This window comes from Corvus moneduloides, chromosome 10, assembly GCF_009650955.1.
Source record: "Corvus moneduloides isolate bCorMon1 chromosome 10, bCorMon1.pri, whole genome shotgun sequence".
NCBI lineage: Eukaryota > Metazoa > Chordata > Aves > Passeriformes > Corvidae > Corvus > Corvus moneduloides.
The window spans coordinates 23,566,292-23,588,718 of NC_045485.1; the positions used below are offsets into that span (position 1 = coordinate 23,566,292).

Consider the following 22,427-nt stretch of genomic DNA (forward strand, 5'->3'; position numbering starts at 1 on the left):
TTCCCATAAACCTTTTCTAGCCCTGCCTTGTAAAAGACATGAAACCTCTTTGTTAATGAGGTGATATTTGCACTGTGATACCACTTTTCATCCAAGCAGCTGCAAAGACTTTGCAAACATTGATTTAAGCTTTACAAACCCCAGGAGCTGGAGGAGTGTGTGCTTCAGGAAGGTGGGCTGACCTGGGCCTGGGGAGGGGATGAAAATTGTGGTGGAGTTCTCCTGGATCAGAGCCAGGGAGAAACTGGTGTTCTGCTCCAGTGAGTGCTGAACTGTGCCACTGGACAGGCTGGCTTGTTTAGAGAGGAGGATTTTTGGGAAATCCCGTGGCCTGAGCTGGAAAGTGGACAGGAAATCCCTGTCCATAGCTGCTCAGGCACCAAAGGTGTCTTAGGGCATCACGGGGCACTGGGACCCCCATCCCAGCACTTCCAGGAGGAAAACCTTTTAGCTACTTCACCTGTACTGTATTTCCATATGCTCTGGACCACACATCCAGGACTGGAGTCTCTCCAGCTTCACACCAACAAGGGAGAATCATATTTTAGAGGTGGATTTTTTTTTTGAGTATCACATTGATTTTCCCTTCTGGGTACACTGAGAACACTGCTCTTCTCAGGGCAAGGTGGAGAAGGCAGATTTGCTCATTAGCAAAGCTGGAGGGAAGATTTAATTGGATCCACTAGCATATTTTATTTTTGCATCTGAATTTGTATGGATTAGCACTTAAAAGTTAAATCACTTCTTGTCTCACAGCTTAAAAGTAAAATCCCTGAAAGCTTATTGTTTTACTACTAATGCAATTCTGTAGTATCTTTTGGCTTCTGACATTAATTTATATTCATTTTCTTATTTGCTAAAGCAACACAGACTACAGTAGCCTGTCAACATCTTCCTTTCTTGTAAATCCCCATTCTCTTGAGTTTATAATGTGGTGAAATTAGTTCCAGGAAAACTTTGGATATGCAGCACTTGAGACTAAGACAAATTTGTTTATTAAAGATTTGGCTGAAACTGTTTTAGCTGAGGTTGAATGTAGCTTTGTGGGCAGGGAGGCTGTGAGGAGGGCAGGGCTCTGTTCCCATCTCTATCAAAAGAGCATCCAAGAGATTTCTTGGATCAGGGGCTTGGTGGCCCCCTGGACCTGGTGGGTTGTGATGCTGCTGAGAGAGCAGGGAAGAGCTGCAGGCAGCAGCATCGCCCAGAGGTTGCCTGAGCTTGACCCAGCCCTGCACTATTGGGACTTAAATCTAAAAAAAAAAATTAACCTAGCGTGTCGCACTCATCTTCACAAAGATTCATCTCCTGAAACACTGCCCGAAACAATCCACTCAGGCACTGTGTTTATATCTGTGCGCATTGTATCTCGTTTCTACCTGCAGTTTCACAGGTTCAGAGGGAAGGGAGGAGGAGCACTCCCTTGCTTTTTCTTGGTTGCCTCTGGTGACATCTGGCTTTGGTGGTTCTCTGGTCATACTGATGGTTCCCAGCTTTCTGGGATGATGAGCAAGAACTGAGCAAAATCTTCTCAAACACCACCAAGTTTTTTTCACTTTCTAACATGAGAATCAATACATTTACCTGTTAATTCTGTACCTTCCTTCCCTGTTCTTGACCAGGTCTAAAAAGTTTCAATCCTTCATTGAGAGCTGCCTAGTGAAGAACCACAGCCAGAGACCAACCACGGAGCAGCTGATGAAGCACCCCTTCATCCGAGACCAGCCCAACGAGAGGCAGGTCCGCATCCAGCTCAAGGACCACATCGACAGGACTAAAAAGAAGCGAGGAGAGAAAGGTCAGTGGAGAAGAGAGGAGGGTTAGTGGAGAAGCAGCAGCTCTGAGCAATCCTTGACCTCTGCCATGTGCTCAGGCATCCCTGTCTGGGCAATCCATGACCTCTTCCATGTGCTTGGGGATCGCTAGTACAGACCAAGGCACATCCGTGTGGGTAAAAGAGGGAAGGCAGAGAGGACTGGGTTGCCCATGGTCTCAGTACCAGTACCCCTCACTCAGATGGGTGAGTTTCTTTGCAATCTGGTTGAGTTCAATAGGTGTGATCCTCTGTGTGACCACACTTCCTGTGGTTTTGGGGTCAGATTGTTTTGTTTGGTTTGATTCCTCTCAGTCATTGAAATGAAAATAAATACCCATAACTAAACAATGGGTGTTATGCAAAGCAGACAGGTGACTATCATTAGAGTTAATCAGTGTTTTTAAATACTGGTTTTTTCCTAATGAAAAATGGTGTCTTTTTTTAGCCCAGGTGGTAATTTCCACAAGGAACATCTAAGCTTTGATTCATTAAAGCATGTGTATAAAATTTACGTTTGCATAGATCCGTGCTGGCGTGTGGGAGGGTGAAGCTGCTAAGCCGAATTTTCCCCAGCTCACGTATTTCATGCTAAGTGTGTTGATCTACGTGACATCCCTGCAGCACCAGCGATGAGCAGGGCTGTGCAAACGAACATCCAGATAAGACCCTTGCCCCAAAGCAATTCCTCTGACTAGGAATAACCTATTAAACTGAATGTTTTCAGTGAACTCTCCAGGCCCTATAAAGTCCTCTGCAAGAAAGATCAGATAGCAGAAGAAACTTGTTAAAGTATTCAACTGCTTGTGAACTGAATTTTAATTTGAAAGCTCATTTGTAGAATCCAGCAAATTAATACATTGCTATTTCTCTTCTTATTGGTAGCAGAATTAATTTTTCATGCATACCTTCCAGCCCCTTGTAATAGATTTCACTACAATCAAAACAATAAAATGGGATCCCAGTGAAGTATTAAATGTGTTTAGTCTGGCAAATGAAGGTTGGACCCTAGAGATGGAGAGTAATTGGATAAATGTGAGCCTTTCTTTGGCTATAATTCCCTTCATCCGATAAGGATGATATCCCAACAGAAATTGCAGTATGTAACACAACATTGCAGTGAGCTTTTATGTAGATATCTTCATTGTCTGGAAATTACATGGATTTGCATAGGAAGAGTCCATGTTTAGGGAAAGAGGAGCTGGTGCCTTCAGAGCCTTGGTTGAATCCCACCATCCTGTGACTGCGGCTCCAATAGCTGGTGGGGCACCTCCCGTTGCAGAACCGTCCTGAAGAAGGGGGTCACTCACTGTCATATGGGGATAAATCCTTATTTCATGGACTTCCCCATCTCTATATCAAGGGGCTGTGGCTGTCAGTGCTGTTGCCCACTGTGCTGCTGCTTCCCTGGCTTTGTGGCCCCCATAAAACCAGAAAATATAGAGCAGTAATGCTGCTTATTCTTGGTCATGCGAGGTAAAGAGAGTTGGCTGTTCTGCCTTCAGAGCTCTGGGGTTTTCAGCCACTGGAAAAACAAATGAGTCCAGCAAAGGGCACTGATGAGCAATTCTGTTCCTAGATGAGACAGAGTACGAGTACAGTGGAAGTGAGGAGGAGGAGGAGGAAAATGACTCTGGAGAGCCGAGGTAAGAATCAGCATTTCATTTGTACATCCCTTTAGCTCTATGTAAAATCAGTTTGGATTATGGGCTCATATGAAGTGAAAATGGAAAAAGGACAGTCTGAGCATTGAGTCCTGTTCCCTGACAGAACAGAGGATGTTCTCGCTGCCAGCTGGTGCATGGGTATAAACTGATGCTCTGGATCACCTTAACCAAAAGATGGGGAACAAAACCCCATTGCCTGTGGGATCTGCAGCACAGCATGGTGCTGTCATGGGAATGTGGATATTGAGATGTGGAAAAATGTGAGGTGAAATTAAAAACCTCTTTAAAATGTGGTTCCTTACATCCAAGCGCGACTCTATGTTTCTGTATAATTTTTCACCATGAAACCTCCCTGGTGCTGCCGCAAGCCCTGTGGGGCTGGAACTTTCTTTGGTGGCATTTTTCAGAGCCATTGTAATTAGTATCAGGTTATTCCATTATTTCACTGAGATAATGTAGTATTTTAATAGCTGGCAATGATTCATGCTAAATGTGCTTTGTGCACAGCTAAATATAGTGTGTGCCAGCCACTGCAGCACCAGAGGCTTTGGTTAGAAACTTAATGTAAAGGAAACCTTTCCATTTACAGTGAGTAGATGACTGGTGAGCCATGAACAGAGCTCTGCCACCCTGGCCTGGCACTTGCAGGCCCCCATCCCTCCATCCGTCGCTGCCCAAGCTCCGTCAGGTGTTCGGATGCTGTTGGGATGGAGGGGGGAGGGTCCACGCTGGGAAATGACACAGAGGCAAGAAGTTCAAGGCTGCATGGAGGGGATCTTCTCTGATGCTTCTCCTGTGTGCAGCTCCATCCTGAACCTGCCCGGGGAGTCGACGCTGAGGCGGGATTTCCTGCGGCTGCAGCTGGCCAACAAGGAGCGCTCGGAGGCGCTGCGCCGGCAGCAGCTGGAGCAGCAGCAGCGCGAGAACGAGGAGCACAAGCGGCAGCTCTTGGCCGAGCGGCAGAAGCGGATCGAGGAGCAGAAGGAGCAGAGGCGAAGGCTGGAGGAGGTAACTGGCCAGGGCTGAGCTGGTTTTGGGTGGAGCAGCAGGATTTCTGGAGGCAAGTCCTGAGGGACTGTTCTCAGCCTGGTTTAAGGTCATGTCCTGACCTCTCTAGTCAGTAACCCTGAACATTTTGTTACACTGGTCAAGCCCCTCTGCTCATCCTTTTGGCATAGCCACCTCCAGCCACTCTCCTCACCATAGCAAGTGTTGCCAACTTTTGTGAAGGTAATAGAACTGGTTTGCTATAAATAAGCCCTTGGAATACCAAACCTAAAGGGGTCCCTGGAACTACTGAGCAGAGTTAGCCCATGATTGGGGTGACAGCTGTATTCAGTCAAGGTGGGCAGAACTCATACTGGTCCAGCATCTGTCAAGTTCATGATCATTATTTGCTCCTGTGGCCTGTTACAGTTGAAGAAGCTGAAAAGCTCCATTTTCCCTATCCCTGGATCCATGTGCCGTTTGTGTCCCATTTAATCCCTAATTTCAACTTCAGTCCTTACAGTCCCTGCCAATTACAATTCCACTTGCAGGGGAGGGGCAGATGCCTGCCTGACTTGTGCAATGATCCATATGTGCCCCAAAGGATAAGATTTCATTACCCTTGTCTTAACATACCAGCCACAAATGCAATTGGTCATAAAATTATCCACCCCATTTAAAATCCAGCTGCAGGATTTGACTGTGTGACTTTGGGTGTCCCTGAGCTGCTCAGCCTGGCCACGTGCTCTGGAGGAAGTGCTTTCTTTTGCTTTAGCTCCTGGTTCTTGTATTGAAGAAGTTCACCAAAAAATAAAGGGGCTTTTCCCCACCTCTTGGGTTTTTTGATGGAGTTTTGCACAGACACTCATTGCCTTGCTCTGAACTCAGCCCAAGTGACTCATTGAAGGGTTCATATGTTGAGGGTCATTCAATTAGCTTTCTGAAGAGGTCACCTATATGTCTGATAAAAGGATTTTTTCAGTGAATGGACTATTAGAGCATCCACCCCCTTAATTTCCACTAGCTAGAGGTCTGTTACTCTGGTCACCAATCTCTCCCTGTACTGGGTAATGCCTCAGGCCAGGGGCACAGACAGGAAGGAATTTCAGGCAGCTGATGGTGATGGTATGGCTCCTCTTCGAGGTGGTCCTCTGAGCTCCTCCAGGGCAAAAATCAACACAGGCAAATCCCAGGCAAAGCATTTTTTCAGTCTGGTAAGTATGTAGGTCTGTCATGTTATCAGAGCACAGCGTGTTCAGTACTTTGTAGGTCAGGCTTTGCTAGAGTCCTGCGCCCTTCCCAAGGCTGGCAAGCTGCTTTGAGAGAGGACATGGTTTGCACATAGATGCACCCCAAAATCCCCTGCCCCAGTGGATGTTTGTGAGGACTGTTGTAAGGAAGCCTGGCTCTGCCTTTGTCCCAGCCTGCTTGCTGCAAGCAGTACAGGAGCAGAACAACAGCAGAATAAAAGCAGACACCAGATTAGCTGCAATCCTGTAATGAATACAATGGTTGCTGGTGTATTAATATGTTCTCTTCACATAGAAGAAAATTGTTCTCTCTTTGCTGCTTCCCAGGCAGGTTTTGAATGGAGGACTAATCCCTTTGCTAAGCTGGTGAGCTCTGCCCTGAGCTAGAGAGTTGCTGCCTTGCTGGGCTGGGCTGTGCTCAGTCCCCTGGGCTCTGCCAGCTCCCTTCTGTTCTGTCCCCAAGTAATTAAAAGTTAATGCCACCATAGCCAGGATTAAAGCCCAACGCCTTTTCTAGTGGCTCTGAACGGCCCCATTGGGCTCTTCACCCATTGCCTTCTTCCCATATGGCTTACAGCTTTTGGACCTCATTTGAAAAGGAGATGTGCTGGAGCAAAGCTGGCTGCGAGGTGTTTGCAAGCTCCTGCCATGTCAGAGGAGTGGGGAAAGGCAGGGGGGCTGTAGTTGAAGAGCATCCTCTGCCCCCCTGATGCAATCAGTCCCATGGGCTCAGCCAGGATCAGGGCAGATGCTGGGGCCAGCTGGCAGCTGTGGTGGCCCCATCTTCTCAAGTGCCCATTTCCTCAGGTCCATCTGTCCAGGTCTAGCTTCACCTGCATCCAGCCACAGAGTAAAATGAGCTCTGTTCTCTATTAGACACCATTTGCGCAGCGGGCAAGAAACAGCTGAGTTGCTATGGTGAGGATTAAAGCAGGAGTCCTTGAAAGAGGTGCAGACCTTCTGTTGCAAACGTGGTGGGCTGTGGCAGTGGTGAGAACAGATGCTCCCCAGCACGGCTGGCTGTGGCTTTGCCAGCTGCAAGGTGCCCTGAATCTTCAAAACCAGAAAATCTGTAAATGCAGAGATCAGCAAATGAAGTTTCATCGCTGCTGCAGGGACATACCTTGGTCTTTGCTCTTCCCAGATATTTTGGGGCAGGAAGCATCTGATGGCCAGACAGAGGTAGCCAACAGCAGCTGTCACAGCTGTGCTGAGTTGGATGTGTCTGCCCCGAGGCTCCCAGCACACTCCATGGATGTGGAGTGCTGCTCCAGCACTCATACCCATCCCAGCAGCACTCAAAGGCTCCAGCAGCAGCCAGGCTGCTCCTGCCAGGCCTCTCTGCTTTTTCCTACACCAGCTTTGCACTAACTATTGTTGATGACTCTTGGCCATGGATTTATTTTGGTTAATGGGAGCAGGATTTCTTCCATGCTACTTTATGGTCTGACTAAGATGGGGTGTGCCTCCAGCAGACTGTACTGTACAAGCAGATCTCTGGGAGGAGAGACCAGTGGAAGACTCAGATTACTGTGTTTTCAAAATAAATTTGACCTTTAAAACCCAGTAGAGCAGCCGGGACAAATAAACCCTTGGAGCTGGTGGCTTTTGGGTCTCCTAAGTCAGCCTGTTCAAGCTGCCAAACATATTGCTGTGTTTACAGAAAGAGCTCCTACTCATCATAAGATGCCATGGAGGTGTCCAGGCTGAGGGAATGAGTTGGCATTTGGGCCCAAGTGCAGCTCCAAAAGGATTGACTTAGGATGCCAAGCTCAGAAATGGCTGGAGTTAATTTGTACTGGAGATGCCCAGCAAAAGAGCTGAAGAAAGGCCTGTTAGTGGGATAACTGGCCCATTCCTCTGTCAGTGCAGGCCTTCAGGAGGTTTGGTGGTTTTCCAATGCTGTCTTGAAATACTGGCAGGGGTAGAGCTCCAGCCCTTTCTCATGTCTCATCTAGCAGAGCTCAAAATGAAGGAATCTCATTTTTTCTGTCACCTTGATCTTTCTAAATGGGGATTTCTGAACGTCTCACAAAGTACCTCCCATGTTAGGGCTTTTTTCAGGAAATCCACCATCTCCTGATGTTGCTCCAACAATAACATCAAATGCATATAGAAAAAAGTCAAGTGAGGAAATCTGGTGCTCTTCTTATGCACTTCTTGGTGCCCCCAAGACCTTCTGCCATCCTCTGCGTGTCTCCTTGCATCTGTCGGACACTTGGCCTCCTTTTTCAGAAGCTGACCAATTTCCTTCTCTGAGGCTGAATCTTCTTTCAGGCAGCCAAAGAGATTTAGATTTGCAGCTGTCTTTAATTGCAGTGGAAGTAAAAAGGCCCAAGCTAGTTTTGAAACCAGGGCTTTCATGGGAGCAGCGTTGCAGCTTTGTTTTCCCTCATGCACAAAGTTGGTCTCATGAATTCAAAATGTGCACCAGAACTAACCCTCAAATTTGAGAATTAAATATCAACAGATCCAACAGCACTGCAGAAAATGTTTGTGTCATCCAGAAGGGTGAATAGACATGAATATATTTTAATTTTTCCCTATATATACATATATTAGATATATATAGTTCCCTAATCAGCCTTCCATTTGTTGCTGGCACAGAATGAGCCTTGATGCACTGGTTTAACCAGCAAAACTCCAGCTGAGCTGTAGGAATAACACATCCTGGGGTCAGGAGCTTTAGGGATCCTGCAAGACAAATCTCTGTGCAGACCCCTTGGCAGCAGTGGGCAGATGGAGTCAGAGGGCTTTATATAACCTCATTTTTCTGCCATGTTGTGGATTTTTTTCCTTTCTAGGTATAAAATGAAGGTCAGATCTTTACGGGGAATGTACAAGGCAAACCTAAGCATCTTGCTGTTTGCATGTGAGGTTTCAGTTAGTGCACTTACAGAGCTGGATGTTCAAGGGATAAAAAATTGCTGAAGCTCCTGTAAATGTTAACCAGCAGAAGATCATCGACTTAAAGCTCTTAAAAAGCAATGCAAAAAAAATTCAGCAATTAATTATAAATAAATTTAGGTTATCTAAAATGGTGGTGTGTTGTTTTCTTCTGCATGTGCAGGTGTCCTATAGCTTGTAGGAACCTTGTCATTAAGATGACAGCCCCGTCACAGTTGCATGGTACGTGGGGACACTGCAGTGGTCCCAGCAGCATTCCTGCACCCATTTCCAAGGAGAGCTGTGTTACAGCAGCTCCTGTAGTACGGGTATGAGCTAAACCTCATGTCTCTCTCATTTTTCTTTGGTCAGGAAGCATGTAGGGCTCATAGTTTCTGAAGCATGAGATTTTTCCTGCATGGGGCATCCCTTCATAGTGATCCCTAGTAAAAGCTCTGCAGTGGTTCAGAGCAAATCAGATCCCTGTTTGCCATGGTGGGAAGTTCTGACCCAGTTTCTCTACCAGTGGGAAATACCTCTCCATGCTCCAGTGCTTGGTCTGTCAGGAAAGATGATGTTCCAGCCACAGTCGCCCTTTCCCTGGTGGCTCAGATAAATGAGCCTGTCACAACAACGCAACCACCTAGAATATTTGTTTTCATTTGTCACTTGGAATTCCCCTTCCACTTCTTTCCTGGCTCATGCTGGTGTTTGGGAGCAGCAAGCCAGGGTTTCCAGGAGCTTCTTCTTGCAAGTGTCAGTGGCTCTCCAAGCTCACAGGGTTCGAGGGGTGGCGGCAGCTCACTCGTTGCTCGTAGCCCAGGATGTGTCTGATCTAGCAAAGTGAGCTTGCTCTTTGAAGTCCTTGTTTCATGCCAGGCCTCCAAGGCCCTTCCCACCAGAGGTTTTGCCTTCATGTGTCTTCTCTCATCAATATTTAAAACCTGTCATATCTGGTGCAGCGCAAATAAGATCCCATTCTGGCTTACAAGCGGCTACATATAGCTTTACCTGCAGAGTTATATAAATGCAGTCCTAATTAATTGGTGCTCTTGCCTTGCATGAATAATGGATCTGGATAGTGTAAATACACACAGTAGTTTCAAGCTTGGAGAAATGTGGGAAGTGTGCTCTTGCAGTGGGAGAGGGAGGGCAAGAAACAAGGAGAAAAGAAGTCAAGGAAAGAGAGATCTTTGAATCTTTCCTTTTTTTTTTCTTCAGTTTCTACGTGCAGTTGTTTTCAGCTGCATCTCCCTGATCCAAATCCCTGCTTCAAAAAGGGTCCCCCTCATCCTAGTGCTGCTCAGACCTACAGGGGAGACAGGGGCATTGCTGGAGGCTTTGCCCGCTGCAGTGCCAGGTCCTCTCCAGACGTTTGCCAGCTGCTGCAGCAGGCCCATGCGGGGAAGGCAGCTGATGCAGCCCCGCTCTGCTGGGCTGCAGTGTTCAGCTGAAGGTGCTGGTAATGCGACCGTGACAAATGACTTGCTTATAATGTGACCTGACAAATGTGCTGTGGAGCTGGAGGGAAGTGCTGCACTCCTGGCCTCTATAAATGTGTGTGTTGGATCCTGCTCACAGCCTGAGCCCCAAGAGCCTGGCTGCAGCAGGGTGCAGAGGGCTTTTAAGTATCCACAGGAGCATCAGGCCCAGGTTTGAAAGAAAGTGGTACCTGTGGGCCTCTATTCTCATTCCTTGAGTTAAATAGGCTTTTAGGAGGCTGATGGCGAGATGCTGACTTGAAGGAGAGAAGCGAGAAGTGGGGCACCTCGCTGGGGCACGTGGTACCCAGGAAGGATGGTGTGCTACTCCCTCCTTAAGAAAATCTCTTTTGCCTCCTTCTTTGGAAGGATTTGGATTTGTTCACCTACTAGATGGGAAATAAAGACCATTTGGGTGATTTTTATTTAAGAAATAGCTGTGGTATTTGGGGCCTTGCCTCCTGCCAGCCAAGCCCAGCCTACACAAGCGTTATGTGTTTTATTCAGCAGCGTGATAGTTTAACTAAAAAAACCCTAGCCATTAAAACCCACCCCAAAACCAGTGTGACACAACTGTGATTGGAAGCTCAGGGTAACATTTATTCAGCACATTAGTCTGAAGATCTGTGCATCAGAGGTCATGGTAGAAGTGACTATCACTTAAGGAGGTCAGGGAATGCTGGTGAAGCCCAGAAATCCTGTGTATCACCAGGCTGCTGCAGAGTGACCGTGTCCTGGTGGTGAGCCCTCTGCAATTTCTAGTGTAGAGTTCCAAACACTACAACCAGGCCCACATTCCCCTGTTCCCAGCGAGGACAGGCGTACACACAGAGTAGCACACGCGTCCCCTGCGTACGTGGGCAGCGCGAGTGACTGTGCCTGGCGTGGGACACTCCGGTGTCTGGAGCTGGCAGGTTATTTCAGGTTGGATGCAGTTTTTCCTTCCCCGAGGCGAGTGCAGCAGCTCTGATAAATATGGCTATAGGTGGCACTAAAGCTGTGCTGCAGCTGAAGGAAATCATTGGAGTCCCTGTGGATGTTACCTGTGGGTGAGGAGGCGGCCGCAGGACAGGCAGCGGCTCCTGCCGAGATTGGAGCATTGGGGTCTTTAAATGTTTGTTACAATATCTGTAGATTTATCTTTATGGATATCTATCTGTAAAGATATCTGTAGATGTATATCTCCACAGAGACACAAATACATAGAATATGGACGAAAATAGAGTATCTATATAGGTATCTACGGATAGATACAGACTTTAAATCCATCTATACAGTGCAGGTTCCTGCAGAGCAGCAGTTTCACACAGAAGCTTCTTGGTCTCTGGAATGCTCAGCCAGCTCTTCAGCTGCTGGCTCCAGCCCTCCCCATGATTTAGTGAAAGCATGGCAGTGCCAGCTTCTCCAGTGACAGCATTCCCACTGCAGTCTGCTCAGCCACTGTGTGTGGCAACGGGAGAAAAAAAAAAGAAAGGGAGAAAAAAGGAGGAAAAAGGGCCAGGTTTCTGCTTCAGTGGGTGCCTTCCCGTTGGCGTGTGGCTGCACCCAGGAGATGATGGAGATGATGGAGTCAGGGCAGGTTGCGCGGCTCCAGTAGCCAATCCCGGCATTTGAGTGCCCTCTGCCGATGCTGGCTGTGGTGCTGCGGTGAGGGGCTGCCCTGCCGAGCAGCCCGTGCAGCACTGCAGCACTTAGCTGCCAGCCCCTGCTCCCAGGATGGTTTGGGCAGCTGGAGGAGTTAGGCTGGGCTAAAAGCATGCATGTGGGGGCTGCAGGTGTCACCCAGGGCCCCCAAGATGAGTCACAGCAGGCTGTAGGTTGTCATCACCCCAAAATTCCCTGGATTGCTGTCAGCAAAGGTGCTACAGAGTGGAGCAGGCAAGGATGCGACCCAGGAGGGAGCGGGGTAGGCATGATCTGAGAATGGCAAGGGGAGTCCCATCCTGCTCATTTGGTGCTTCAAAAAGGAAAAACGCTTGGATTTTGAGTCTTTGTTGGTTTCTGGTCTCAGCAAACATTAAGAAGGAAGCATTCCCCTCTCGTAGGCTGCCTCCCTCATCCTCATGGGTGGGCTTGGGGCTGAGATGTGTTACCTGTAGGCGATGGACTCGTGCAGTTCCCGGGTGTCCAAGGCCTGATTAACCCCCTGGCTGGCCACACTAGAACGTGGGGACCATGCACTGCCCCCATGGCTTCATCTGCAGGTGGGAGAAGAAATCATGATCTGGTGCTGGCTGGGAGGATGCTGTGGGTTCTCCACAGCCAGTGCGAAGCACCGGAGTGTGTGAAGATGGAGTGGGATCAAGGAGTCCCTCTACCACCCAAATGGACCAGCCTGCTGGCAGGGCATCTCCAGGGGTGGGTGGGAGCACTCTGGGTCTGTGGGCAAGGTGACACCCCAAAATTTATGAGAAAAAAGACTTTTGAGCTCTGGGGGAGAGGAATGGGGATGCTGACCTGTGCCTCCTGCCCCCCACAGCAACAGAGGCGGGAGAAGGAGCTGCGGAAGCAGCAGGAGCGGGAGCAGCGCCGGCACTACGAGGAGCAGATGCGGCGGGAGGAGGAGCGGCGGCGCGCGGAGCACGAGCAGGTAACGGGCTGGGAGTGGGGCCGTCGCCTTCAGCACGGATTCCTCTGCCTCTAATCAGGGATTTTCTTGTAAACACTCATTTTTTTACCACTTGAGAGCAAATTGCTTAATTGTTAACACTGCGTGTGTCGCTTTCACTGCTGTTGTTTATTTCTGTGTGGATCCACTTGCTGGCCTGCAGATGTGAAGGCACTTGATGCAGGTTTTCCACACCCGCTTGTTGGGGTCAGATTTTTTATTATTCTTGGGTAACGTTTGCTATTTCCCAGTGGTTTCCGTTCTTGTGGAGTGGTGGACACCCTGGGCTCTTCAGGCAGGGATGGAGGGTGCCCGGGCTGACTAATCAGATCACTTGGGCGGGGCGGATGTGGGTGCCCACCTCATTCTTCCTCCTCTCCAGAAATACTGGCTCTTTTACCTTCTCTCTCTTTTTCCTTTGATCCTTGCTGCCCGTGCCTCCAGGAGTACATCAGGCGACAGTTAGAGGAGGAGCAGAGACAGTTAGAGATCCTGCAGCAGCAGTTGTTGCAGGAGCAGGCGCTACTTCTGGTAAATGGGAGGCCACGGCCACGCTTGCCGCTTTCTGCTCGTGTCGCGTCCGCATGTGCCCGCGCGCACCCATGTCCCCCCAGTGCCTCCTGCCGTGCCCAGACGTGGGGGACACTGCTGTCACCACCCTACCTGGAGCCTCCTGTCCCACTCCGTGGCTGCAGCATGCCTGGATCCCCCGTTCTGCTCGGGGCTGGGTCCCCTCTTGGTGCACGGCTCTCGTTGCGTCCCCTCCACGGCATTGGCGTATGTGTGCCCTCATGAGAGGAGCAGCCCTGGTTGCTGCTGTGAAGTTTTGGAGGCTGTTTGCAGCATGTTGGGGTGTGTTGGAGCTGTTGCGTGCCCGCATCCATCAAACCCACCCTGCCGTGCTGTTCTTCATGTTCTGAATGCAGGCTTTTGTTTTAATTTCCTCGCAGGAACACTGTCTATTCCCTTGTGTGTTGTTTGCATTCTAGATGTCCTCTTTTTTATTTAATTTGGGTTTGAGTTATCTTTTTTAGTGCTGGTAGCTGTTACTCCTGCTGCATTTTCCTTTTAATCTACAGGGGTCATTATTTTTTGGTCTTGCTATTTTATTTAGGAAAAACAAAAACCCTCACACAAGCCCTTGCCTTTTAAAAGGACTTTTCAAAATTATTTACTCCTTAAAACTCATAGAGCTGTAGGGATTCAGAAAGATCACACAGTTGGCTTTGCAGTCTGGCTCTTCCCAGGATCAAATCCTTCGTCCTACAGAGAAGTTGGCTGCAGTTGGGTTTCATCTGACCATAACATCGTGGAATGGTTTGGGTTGGAAGGGACCTTAGAGACCATCTCTTTCCACCCCCCTGCCATGGGCAGGGACGCCTTCCACTAGACCAGGTTACTCAAAGCTCCATTTTGACCAGGTGATGTTTGGCACCTCATCAAATTAATTGTTTGTTTTTCCCATCCAGAAAAACCTGGGCAAAGTCAGTGGTAACTCCTGAGCAAACATCATCCCTCAGTGGGTCTCACAGGGTTTCCCTGACAAGGCAACACTCACATCCCCCATTCCTACCAAGCGGGGCAGTTCAGTGGCTGCAGAGCATCAGTGGCAGAGTCACAACTCTGAATTTGTTGGCTCTGCTGTCTCTTCTTGGGAATGCTTTACAGCTCAGTCCCCAAAGTCTTTCAAATCGGTGAGCTCTGCCAGAAAACAACCTTTCAGATGCTCAGGCCCCATTGTTCACCCAGACAGATAAATCTGCAGGTTGCAGGCTGGCCGGGCACCTTGTCACTGTGTTTTCCCCTGGGCAGGAGTACAAGCGCAAGCAGCTGGAGGAGCAGCGGCAGGCGGAGAGGCTGCAGAGGCAGCTCCAGCAGGAGCGGGACTACCTGGTGTCCCTGCAGCAGCAGCAGCAGCAGCAGAGGCAGGACCAGAGGCCAGCAGAGAAGAAGCCCCTCTACCATTACAAAGAAGGGATAAATGCCAGCGAGAAGCCAGCGTGGGCCAAGGAGGTAGGGGAGAGCAAGGAGGATGATGGTGCTCGTCTGCATCCACAGGGCTGGGTCTGAAACACACACAGCAGGTTGTGCTCCACAGGGTCAGGATCCAGCAGATGCCATCAGCTGTGCTGGGAATGCTCCCACTACGGTGCAGTGTGTCTGTGTGTGTGTTTGTACAAGCAGGGGGGAAAGAGGTTTTGCCATGAGGGCAAGGGAGGAGGAGAATGGATCCCTCCTGGAGGGGTTCAGCCTATGTGGGGGATCGTGGACATAGAATCATAGAATGTTAAGGGGTTGGAATGGACCTTAAAGATCATCTCCTCATTCTCCTTCCTGGCATGTCCACAAGTCTGCAGGGGTCAGGGGTGAATGCAGAGGGTGGTTGTCATGGGGTTCCTTGCTGAGTCCTAATTCCGCATGGTCAGGGGTTGGACAGCTTTTCCCTCCAGGCTCAGAGCTCTATCCCTTGGGGTTGCTCTTTCCTGATTTTTTCACTTAGGCAAAAAGAGGGAATTGTAATAGTTGTGAGTTCTTGAATATTAATTATTGCTTCTCTGAATAGTCTTGAAAAGATTAAGACATGCATTGTCTGCAGTGCGGATTCAGGATCATGTGCAAACTCTTTCTCCTTAATCTCTTTGTGGTGGCTTCAGTAAGACTGGTGCCTGCTCTTGCTATTCATTTTTCTAAAGTTCTCTTTTGTTTACTTTTGTGACCCTACTCCTGGGCAGAAAGATATTTTAATAACTTCCCTGTTGCTCCTACTAAGCAGGAGCAGTGCTCGGTGTCCTTTAGTCCTGGCAGACGTGTGATGTGCATCCAACATGTAGCTGGTCTTTCCTCTTGGCAGGCCTCAGCTGCATCCACAATACCTGCAAGCATTGAATGCTCAAGGAATTCAGCTGCCTGTTGCTAAGAAAAGGCCAGTGATATGTTTTTGGCCTTTCTGAACCATCACAGAGATAGATGTGGGTGTCTAAAATTCTTTTCACCTCTTTACACACTCTCTTGGATTTTTCTTTTGTTGCCTTCCAGTTCAGTCTTCAGTCTCTTTTGGTGCCAGTGCACCAGGTGATAGATTTTCATGGAGTTGCATCATCATTCTCCATCCCTTCCAGTGGAAAAGGAGGTTTGATAAGTGGGATTGCAGATGAGGTGTTCCAGATGTGCTGAGCTGCCTCTGACAGGACAGGCTTCCACCTGGGTGGTGCCTCTGCAGCTTTATGTGGAACTGGGTCGCTCTTGTCCATCTGCTGGAGCGCTGAGAGTAGGTTGTGGGCAGGGAAAAGGGAATAAACTCTATCTTTCGTTGCCTGGTTTTAAGTAAACCCTCTAGAACATAGCTAAAGTACTTCTGGCACTGTCTGCAAAACTTTAGCAAAGATACATAAAAAGCAATATTATTTTTTATCTGGGGTGAAGGAGAAAAGTGCTGGATTTAGCTTTCCCTTTCAAACACAAAGGCCCATTTCTTCTCTTTCACGGAGCTGGCATCTTTTTGATGCTGTCACTGGAAGCAGGACATTGGGAACTGCACAACATGACTAAGAGCAGCAGAACACGGCCTCTTACCCTTTGCTGAAATCATAGGGAAGGTGAGGTTTCCTCTTGTTGGGGAACTTCTCCAGCTTCCACCAATTAGCTCTCCAAACCATTTATTCGTTCCCTGTGTCACTCTCTCTGGTTTCTAATTAAATGCTGCAAGCTGTGGCATCTTTCTGCTGTTGGGAGCAGTAGTTTGATGTACTGCCTCAGCACAGCCCCCTTGGGAATCTCCCAGAATGACTCCTCTTGCCTCCATCCCATTTTATCTTCTGCTTAGTCCCACTTTTAACACAATTCAGGTACTTTGCTGCCTATATTGAAGGCCCACCTTTGCTGGCTCCACAGATAGATTTGTGCTGATACTTAATGAGCCTACCATGGGTCTTGCTATAGTTTAGCAATTTCCATACCCAACCCATGCATGCTAATTTAACAGAAATACTGAGACTTTGTTTTCCTGTGGGAACAATGAAAAGACAAGTCTGGTGCTCAGCCTACAATTTCTGGAGGCTGTGCAAAGCTTATTTGGATATTTCCTGAGGATTTTGCATTATATCCCATACTGCCCTTGTTTTTATGCTTTTTGGTCTCAAGTCTTCTCTCTCAGGAGCTTGATCACCATAGCTGAGCCCTCCTCATGCTGTGCCCCTCTTTGCTTTTCATACCTTTCCTTTATGCACACATTTTCCCACCTCACTTGTTTTCACAGGGTGACCCCAAGACCCTGCAGAAGTGGGATAAAGCTTTAAGGTGAGGCTGTGGCCTCTCCCCTTGTGGTCGTGTCCCTGCATCCCCTTGTTAAGGGACTGGCCTGTTGGTGATGACAAAGCTCTGGGTGAGGACCCAGCCTGTGCTGCATCTCTCACAGCTTCCCTAGAGCACAGTCAGGGATTTCTCTTGATGCTAAATGGAACAGTCTGAGCAGATAGTCCTGCCAAGATGCATGGATGCACATTCCCTTCTGCTGCCCCTTCTACTCATCTTCCTGTTGTCCAGGCTTATCCACTGGAAGTTAACTTGGGAATGTAGCTTGGTGCTGTCCCAGACCTGCCCTGTTTATCCAGGCACATCTCTTATAATCAAGGACTGTTTGGCTGTTTTGGAGATCATGTTGGGAGCCTCTGGTGATCCAGCCAGGGATGTGGCATTAACACTCTGAGCTGTGGTCCTGTAATTAGCGGCTCCCTCTGTTACTGACTGTTCTGTTAGGGACCAATATTTGCTAAACAAGGTGTTGAAGACAGCCAGGGACAACTTGGTCAGCTGAAGGATGGGTTTGGGCAGGAATATACCACACATGACCTTGCAAAAAGGAGGGGACAGGTTTAATCAGACGTTTCCCACATGGTGGCTGGCCCCTGTGGTGCTTTCCCACTGTTCAGAGCTTCCCAGGAACTCAGGGCTCAGCTGTGCATCACAAGCTGTTCTGTTCTCTGCCACAGCCAACGCCCACATCAGCTCCTCCTTCAGTCACCGTGGCTTTTATCCTGCTCTCACTTTGAAGTGATGTATTAAAACATTAGCAGCCTTCTACTGGGACTGCACAGACACTGCTAAGGATGTTTCCTGTTTTGGGGAATCTTGAGTTCAATTCGAGATGGTCTGTACTTGAGCAATGATGAGTTCCTGAAGGGTTTTGCTGCTTTTTCGCCCTTTCTGCCTAGTAGTGGAACCAGTAGGGCCCCACAAAGCACAGACAGAGAGTCCCAAGAGCATCTTCTGCTGTGCTGGTGCTACAAGGTGCGAGTGAGGAGATGCTGGCAGTGGGAAATCAAGCACCTTTCTCCTTCCCAATACCCAGACATCCCCATTTGATGGCTCTCCTGCCTTCTCCTCCACACCAGCTTGGACATCCTCCACAATCAGCTGCACATTAGGGCCTGGCACTGTGCCGGGGAGCAGCAGGAGCGCTCGGCGGCGGCTCCATCTCTGCCTGTCGCTGTTGCTGCCAAGGTTTGGCTGATGAGGAGATGGACTGGAGCAGCCTGGGACCCAGCACCTGTGCTGCTGCTCGCTTTCCAGAAGGAGTTCTCCTTCCCACCCTGCTCCCCTTCCCATCCCTGTGTCCTCTTCCTTGGGCACTGCTGAGCTGAGCTCTGCACAGCCTCTGCTGGCTGGTGGGCAGTACCTGTGGAGGTTGTGGTGACCTTCTAGGACACAGCAGTAGCTCAGGTGGCCCCTCATGAACTTAAAAAGGAAACAGTCTGTAACACAAATTTCTTACCTAGATTTTACTCTGTGTCATGCTCAGTCTCTGAAAAGGATTCATTTTTATTCATATAATGGCTCTTCTGTTTCATATTTACTTACTTAAGAAAGAGCTGTGGTTCTTTCCAAGCAAACCTGTTGTAAAGATTGCCTTTTAATGTGGCATCATCCACGGTGGAATAGAGACATGCTCAGGGTATTTAACACTTTAATGACACATAAATAAAATATACATCAGATCTCGAGGTATCAAAAATTCTGCATAGCATATGCTACCTGAATATCAATGCACAGCCTAACTGCAGGATGGCACAGCTGGGTGAGCTGAAACCACTGTGTTCCCATCAAGGGTAGCTGAAAGCAGTGGGCTTTGGGTTGATGTTCTCTCTCAGTAACAGAGGATTTTCCCCTCCCATACATGACAATGTGCCAGACTCAGTAAATCCAGATCAAAGCCAGCCATTTTCTGGCTGCCATGTTTATTCTTTTATTCAGATCAAAGAAAACCACTCATTGTAGTGTTTATACCAGTGAAGGAAAATCGTCCCCTTGCTTAAAGATCTATTTGAGAAGAAGCAAGAGCTTCTTATGAGTCATCTTCTAGGAACATCTCTCTGAAGTGTGCTGCCTTTTCTTTATTTTTTCTTTTTAATTTCTTTATTTTTCCACTTCGTATTCAGAAATTAATTAAACGTATAAATACAAATAGTCCTTTTCGTGCCTTTAAAATGCATTTATTGCACAGTTTGTTGGATAACTTGGATTCCATGATCACAGAATCACTTAGGTTGGAAAAGACCTCCAAGATCATCAAGTCCAACCTGTGACTGATCACCACCTTTTGATCAAACAATAGATATGATATACCTAAAGAGAAAAGAGCTTTCTGTATGTTTATGCATACCCTGGATTTCCATTGGAAATGGGTTCTTTGGGGCACTGACCCCTCTGCCGTGCCCCACAGGTGGAGGAGCGCTCCCGGCTCAATCGCCAGAGCTCGCCGGCCATGCCCCACAAGGTGGCCAACAGGATTTCTGACCCCAACCTGCCTCCTCGGTCAGAGTCCTTCAGCATCAGCGGCGTGCAGCCAGCCCGGACCCCACCCCTGCTCCGACCCGTGGACCCGCAGGTAATGGTGCTCCCCCGTTGCCAGGATGCTGGGGGTGCTGGTAAGGAAACAAGGAAGAGTGGATGGAAGGGAAATAGCGTCTGGCTCCCTGGTTTCTCAGCCTTAAGCATATTCATGAATAAGAGCAGCATCTACATGCATGAGTGTGTTCCTCTCGTCACCTCCATGTGTTAGTAACATCATGCTGGTTTATACCTTCCTTTGAAGCATCACGTACTGGTTACTGCTAGAAACAAGCTGGAGGACCAGGAGGAACTGCTGCTCTGGTCCAGTGCAGCTGTTGCTCTGATCCTCTTTGGATCTGGTTTATGTAAAGGACTAAAACCGCAGCACCTGGTACAAAAGACCCGGGATGCTTTGATGCTGAGGATCATCAGAAAGAGGTTTTGCTTTCTTTGCCGCTTTGATTCAAGGTTTTGTTTTGGTTTTCCATTGAGTTGACATCAGTCACAAACACATCTGGAGAGGGCATAGATCACCGTGACTGTCACAGAGGAGGGGCATCGTTATTTTAGAAGTTTCTCCCAGCCATGAGGTCTGCAAGTACTCGGCCACCACAAGCTGTAGGAGTGTCAGTTCTGGCTCTGGCCAAGCCCCTGGAATTGCTCCCACAGATCCACGGATTCCAGCAGGGATTTCAGAGGGAAATACAAAGCCTTTGCTCCAAGTTCAGTTGGGCTTTCTATGGAATATTTGTGAGCTAAGTGCCAGCCACATGTGCAATACAATGCCAGCTTTAAACAAAAATGTGCAGGAAGGCCCTGAAACATACTTTGTTTGCCCAACATACATGGTCCGTATGCACTGGGAAGTGAGCAAAACCCCGCTTCACTGTCATCCCTCTGACTGACCAAATATTTTTCAGTGACCTTCTTGGCGTCCTGTACCATCAGTAGCTACAAAAGACTTTTGTTTGGCAATAAAATCCTAGTGAAAGAGTTGCTTGAAGGCCAGAGCCCCGTGTCAGGGTGTGTGTGCATACACGTGTACCCGTGAGTCACGGACGCGTACAGAGATACACGTGTAGAAATTTCAAATGGAAGTCATAACCCTGCTGTATCAAAGGAGTGCAGCTTCACAGAGTCCTGGGAAGAAGCTCTGATTTCACAAACTGTAACCTTGTGATTTTCTCAGATTTCCCAGAGCAGATGTCAGTATTCCTTAAACTTGAAACCTGTAGAGCTGATGCATGGGATAGGGGCCACCGAGACCTGTAGAAATTCATGCCTCAGGATATTTTTTAAGCTATCTATGCCTCACAATTCCTGATGATTTTTAAAAATCAATTATTATTTCTTATGTTTCCTTCTTTTTTTTTTTTTCTCCTTCATTTTTAACATGGAAAATCCATGCCAGACCTCATTAGCACAACCACAGAGGTGCAGGTGTAGGATCTGGACTTCGGGCCAGCAGCAGCAGAGCCTGGGGAGGGCACGGTGTGTGCGGGAGCGTGATTTTTAACAGATCTTGCGTTGAAGTGATGTAAGTCAGAAGTTCCTGAAACCAAGGCAGTGCTGATCTCAGACCAAGGGGGCTTTTCAGTGCATCCAAAGTGCTAATCAATTTTTTTTTTAAATCAAATTTTTAAATCTTTTTTTATTCCTTTTTTTTTTTCCCCCCTCCATTTTGACTGATAGTTCTGTTTTGACTTGGTGCTTAGATTCCACATCTGGTCACTGTGAAATCCCAAGGAAGCTCCTTGTCTGGGTCTCAGTCACTGCATGAACAGCCTGCAAAGGGACTGGCTGGGTTTCAGGAGGCTCTGACGGTGACCTCTCACCGCACTGAGATGCCAAGGCAGAACTCGGACCCCACCTCAGAAAACCCTCCTCTGCCCCCTCGCATTGAAAAGTTTGACCGAAGTTCTTGGTTACGGCAGGAGGAAGACATTCCACCAAAGGTAACACAATCGCTCCTCACTTTCAGCACGTCAGAGGCAGTCCCAGAGCTGAGTCCCTCTGGCAAAGCAGAGTGGGCAGGACTGAGCCCATGCCGAGGTTCTGCAGCGGGTGCTGACCTGCCCAGGGGCTGCATTTCCTGAGGCAGGGGTTTGCAGGACGTGCTGGGAGCTGCTCTTGCCTGCAGAATGGCTGCAAAACAGCGCTGCCCTCCAGCAAAGAAAGTTCTCGAGCCCGCACAGAGGCCAAAACAAATTAATCTCTTCTTTCCCTTGGATAAAAAACAACCTTCTACTTAAATGGAATTACAGGAACATAAAATTTGTCATACTCAATAAGACAGGTCCTTTTTAGTCCAGTACCATGCCTCCAGTTGCAATCAATATTTGATGGAAGACTTGTAAGGGCTCCAGCAGCTTTTTACATTCATTGACATTTTGACAGTGTCTGGCAGTACCTCTTTAATTAGGATTCTTCTGGACCAGTATTTCAATCGTGTTGTTTATACACCTTCACTTTGGAAGAATTATAACTTGGCCATTAAAGTTCCCCTTAAAGTGAATCAGTGCTAGGCTGGGAGGATTTCTACAGAGGAGAAATGATTATAAATTGATTAGTGGCAGGGCAGCAGTATTTGTCCCTGAGTGAGAGGCAATTTTTCTGTGTATTTACAAAGTGAGTGACTTGCCTTTTTACGAGCAAAGTCACAGTTACCAGGTAAGCCTCCCTTGTTCAAGGGATCTATGGTGGTGTCTTGGGTGTTAATAATGCTCCTATTTCTGCTGTCACCAAGCAAGAGGGGACGTCAGGGCTCTGCTGAAGGAATAGCAAGCCAACAGCTCCTGGAACTGTCTGTGTGCTTGGCTCCTCCATAGTGCAGGAGGGTGGCTGCCTGATTTTAACCTAATTAAGAAAAAGCCCCTGCAATTTAATGTTGGCTTTTGCCATGAGTCCTTT

The 22,427-nt window shown here is 48.2% G+C and overlaps 1 protein-coding gene across 9 annotated transcripts in view; it reads left to right on the forward strand.

Moving 5' to 3' along the window:
- Positions 1-22,427, forward strand: part of TNIK (TRAF2 and NCK interacting kinase) — a 152,100-nt gene that overhangs the window by 101,061 nt on the left and 28,612 nt on the right. For 5 of the 9 annotated variants that reach the window (XM_032118849.1, XM_032118848.1, XM_032118856.1 and 2 more), the window contains exons 10-17: positions 1,620-1,795; positions 3,390-3,456; positions 4,281-4,485; positions 12,561-12,671; positions 13,134-13,220; positions 14,502-14,702; positions 19,408-19,572; positions 21,233-21,472. In XM_032118849.1, coding sequence (XP_031974740.1) covers positions 1,620-1,795; positions 3,390-3,456; positions 4,281-4,485; positions 12,561-12,671; positions 13,134-13,220; positions 14,502-14,702; positions 19,408-19,572; positions 21,233-21,472 — 1,252 coding nt within the window. The remainder of the gene's footprint in view (positions 1-1,619; positions 1,796-3,389; positions 3,457-4,280; positions 4,486-12,560; positions 12,672-13,133; positions 13,221-14,501; positions 14,703-19,407; positions 19,573-21,232; positions 21,473-22,427) is intronic. The other 4 variants (XM_032118852.1, XM_032118853.1, XM_032118855.1 and 1 more) reach the window with 2 other exon arrangements.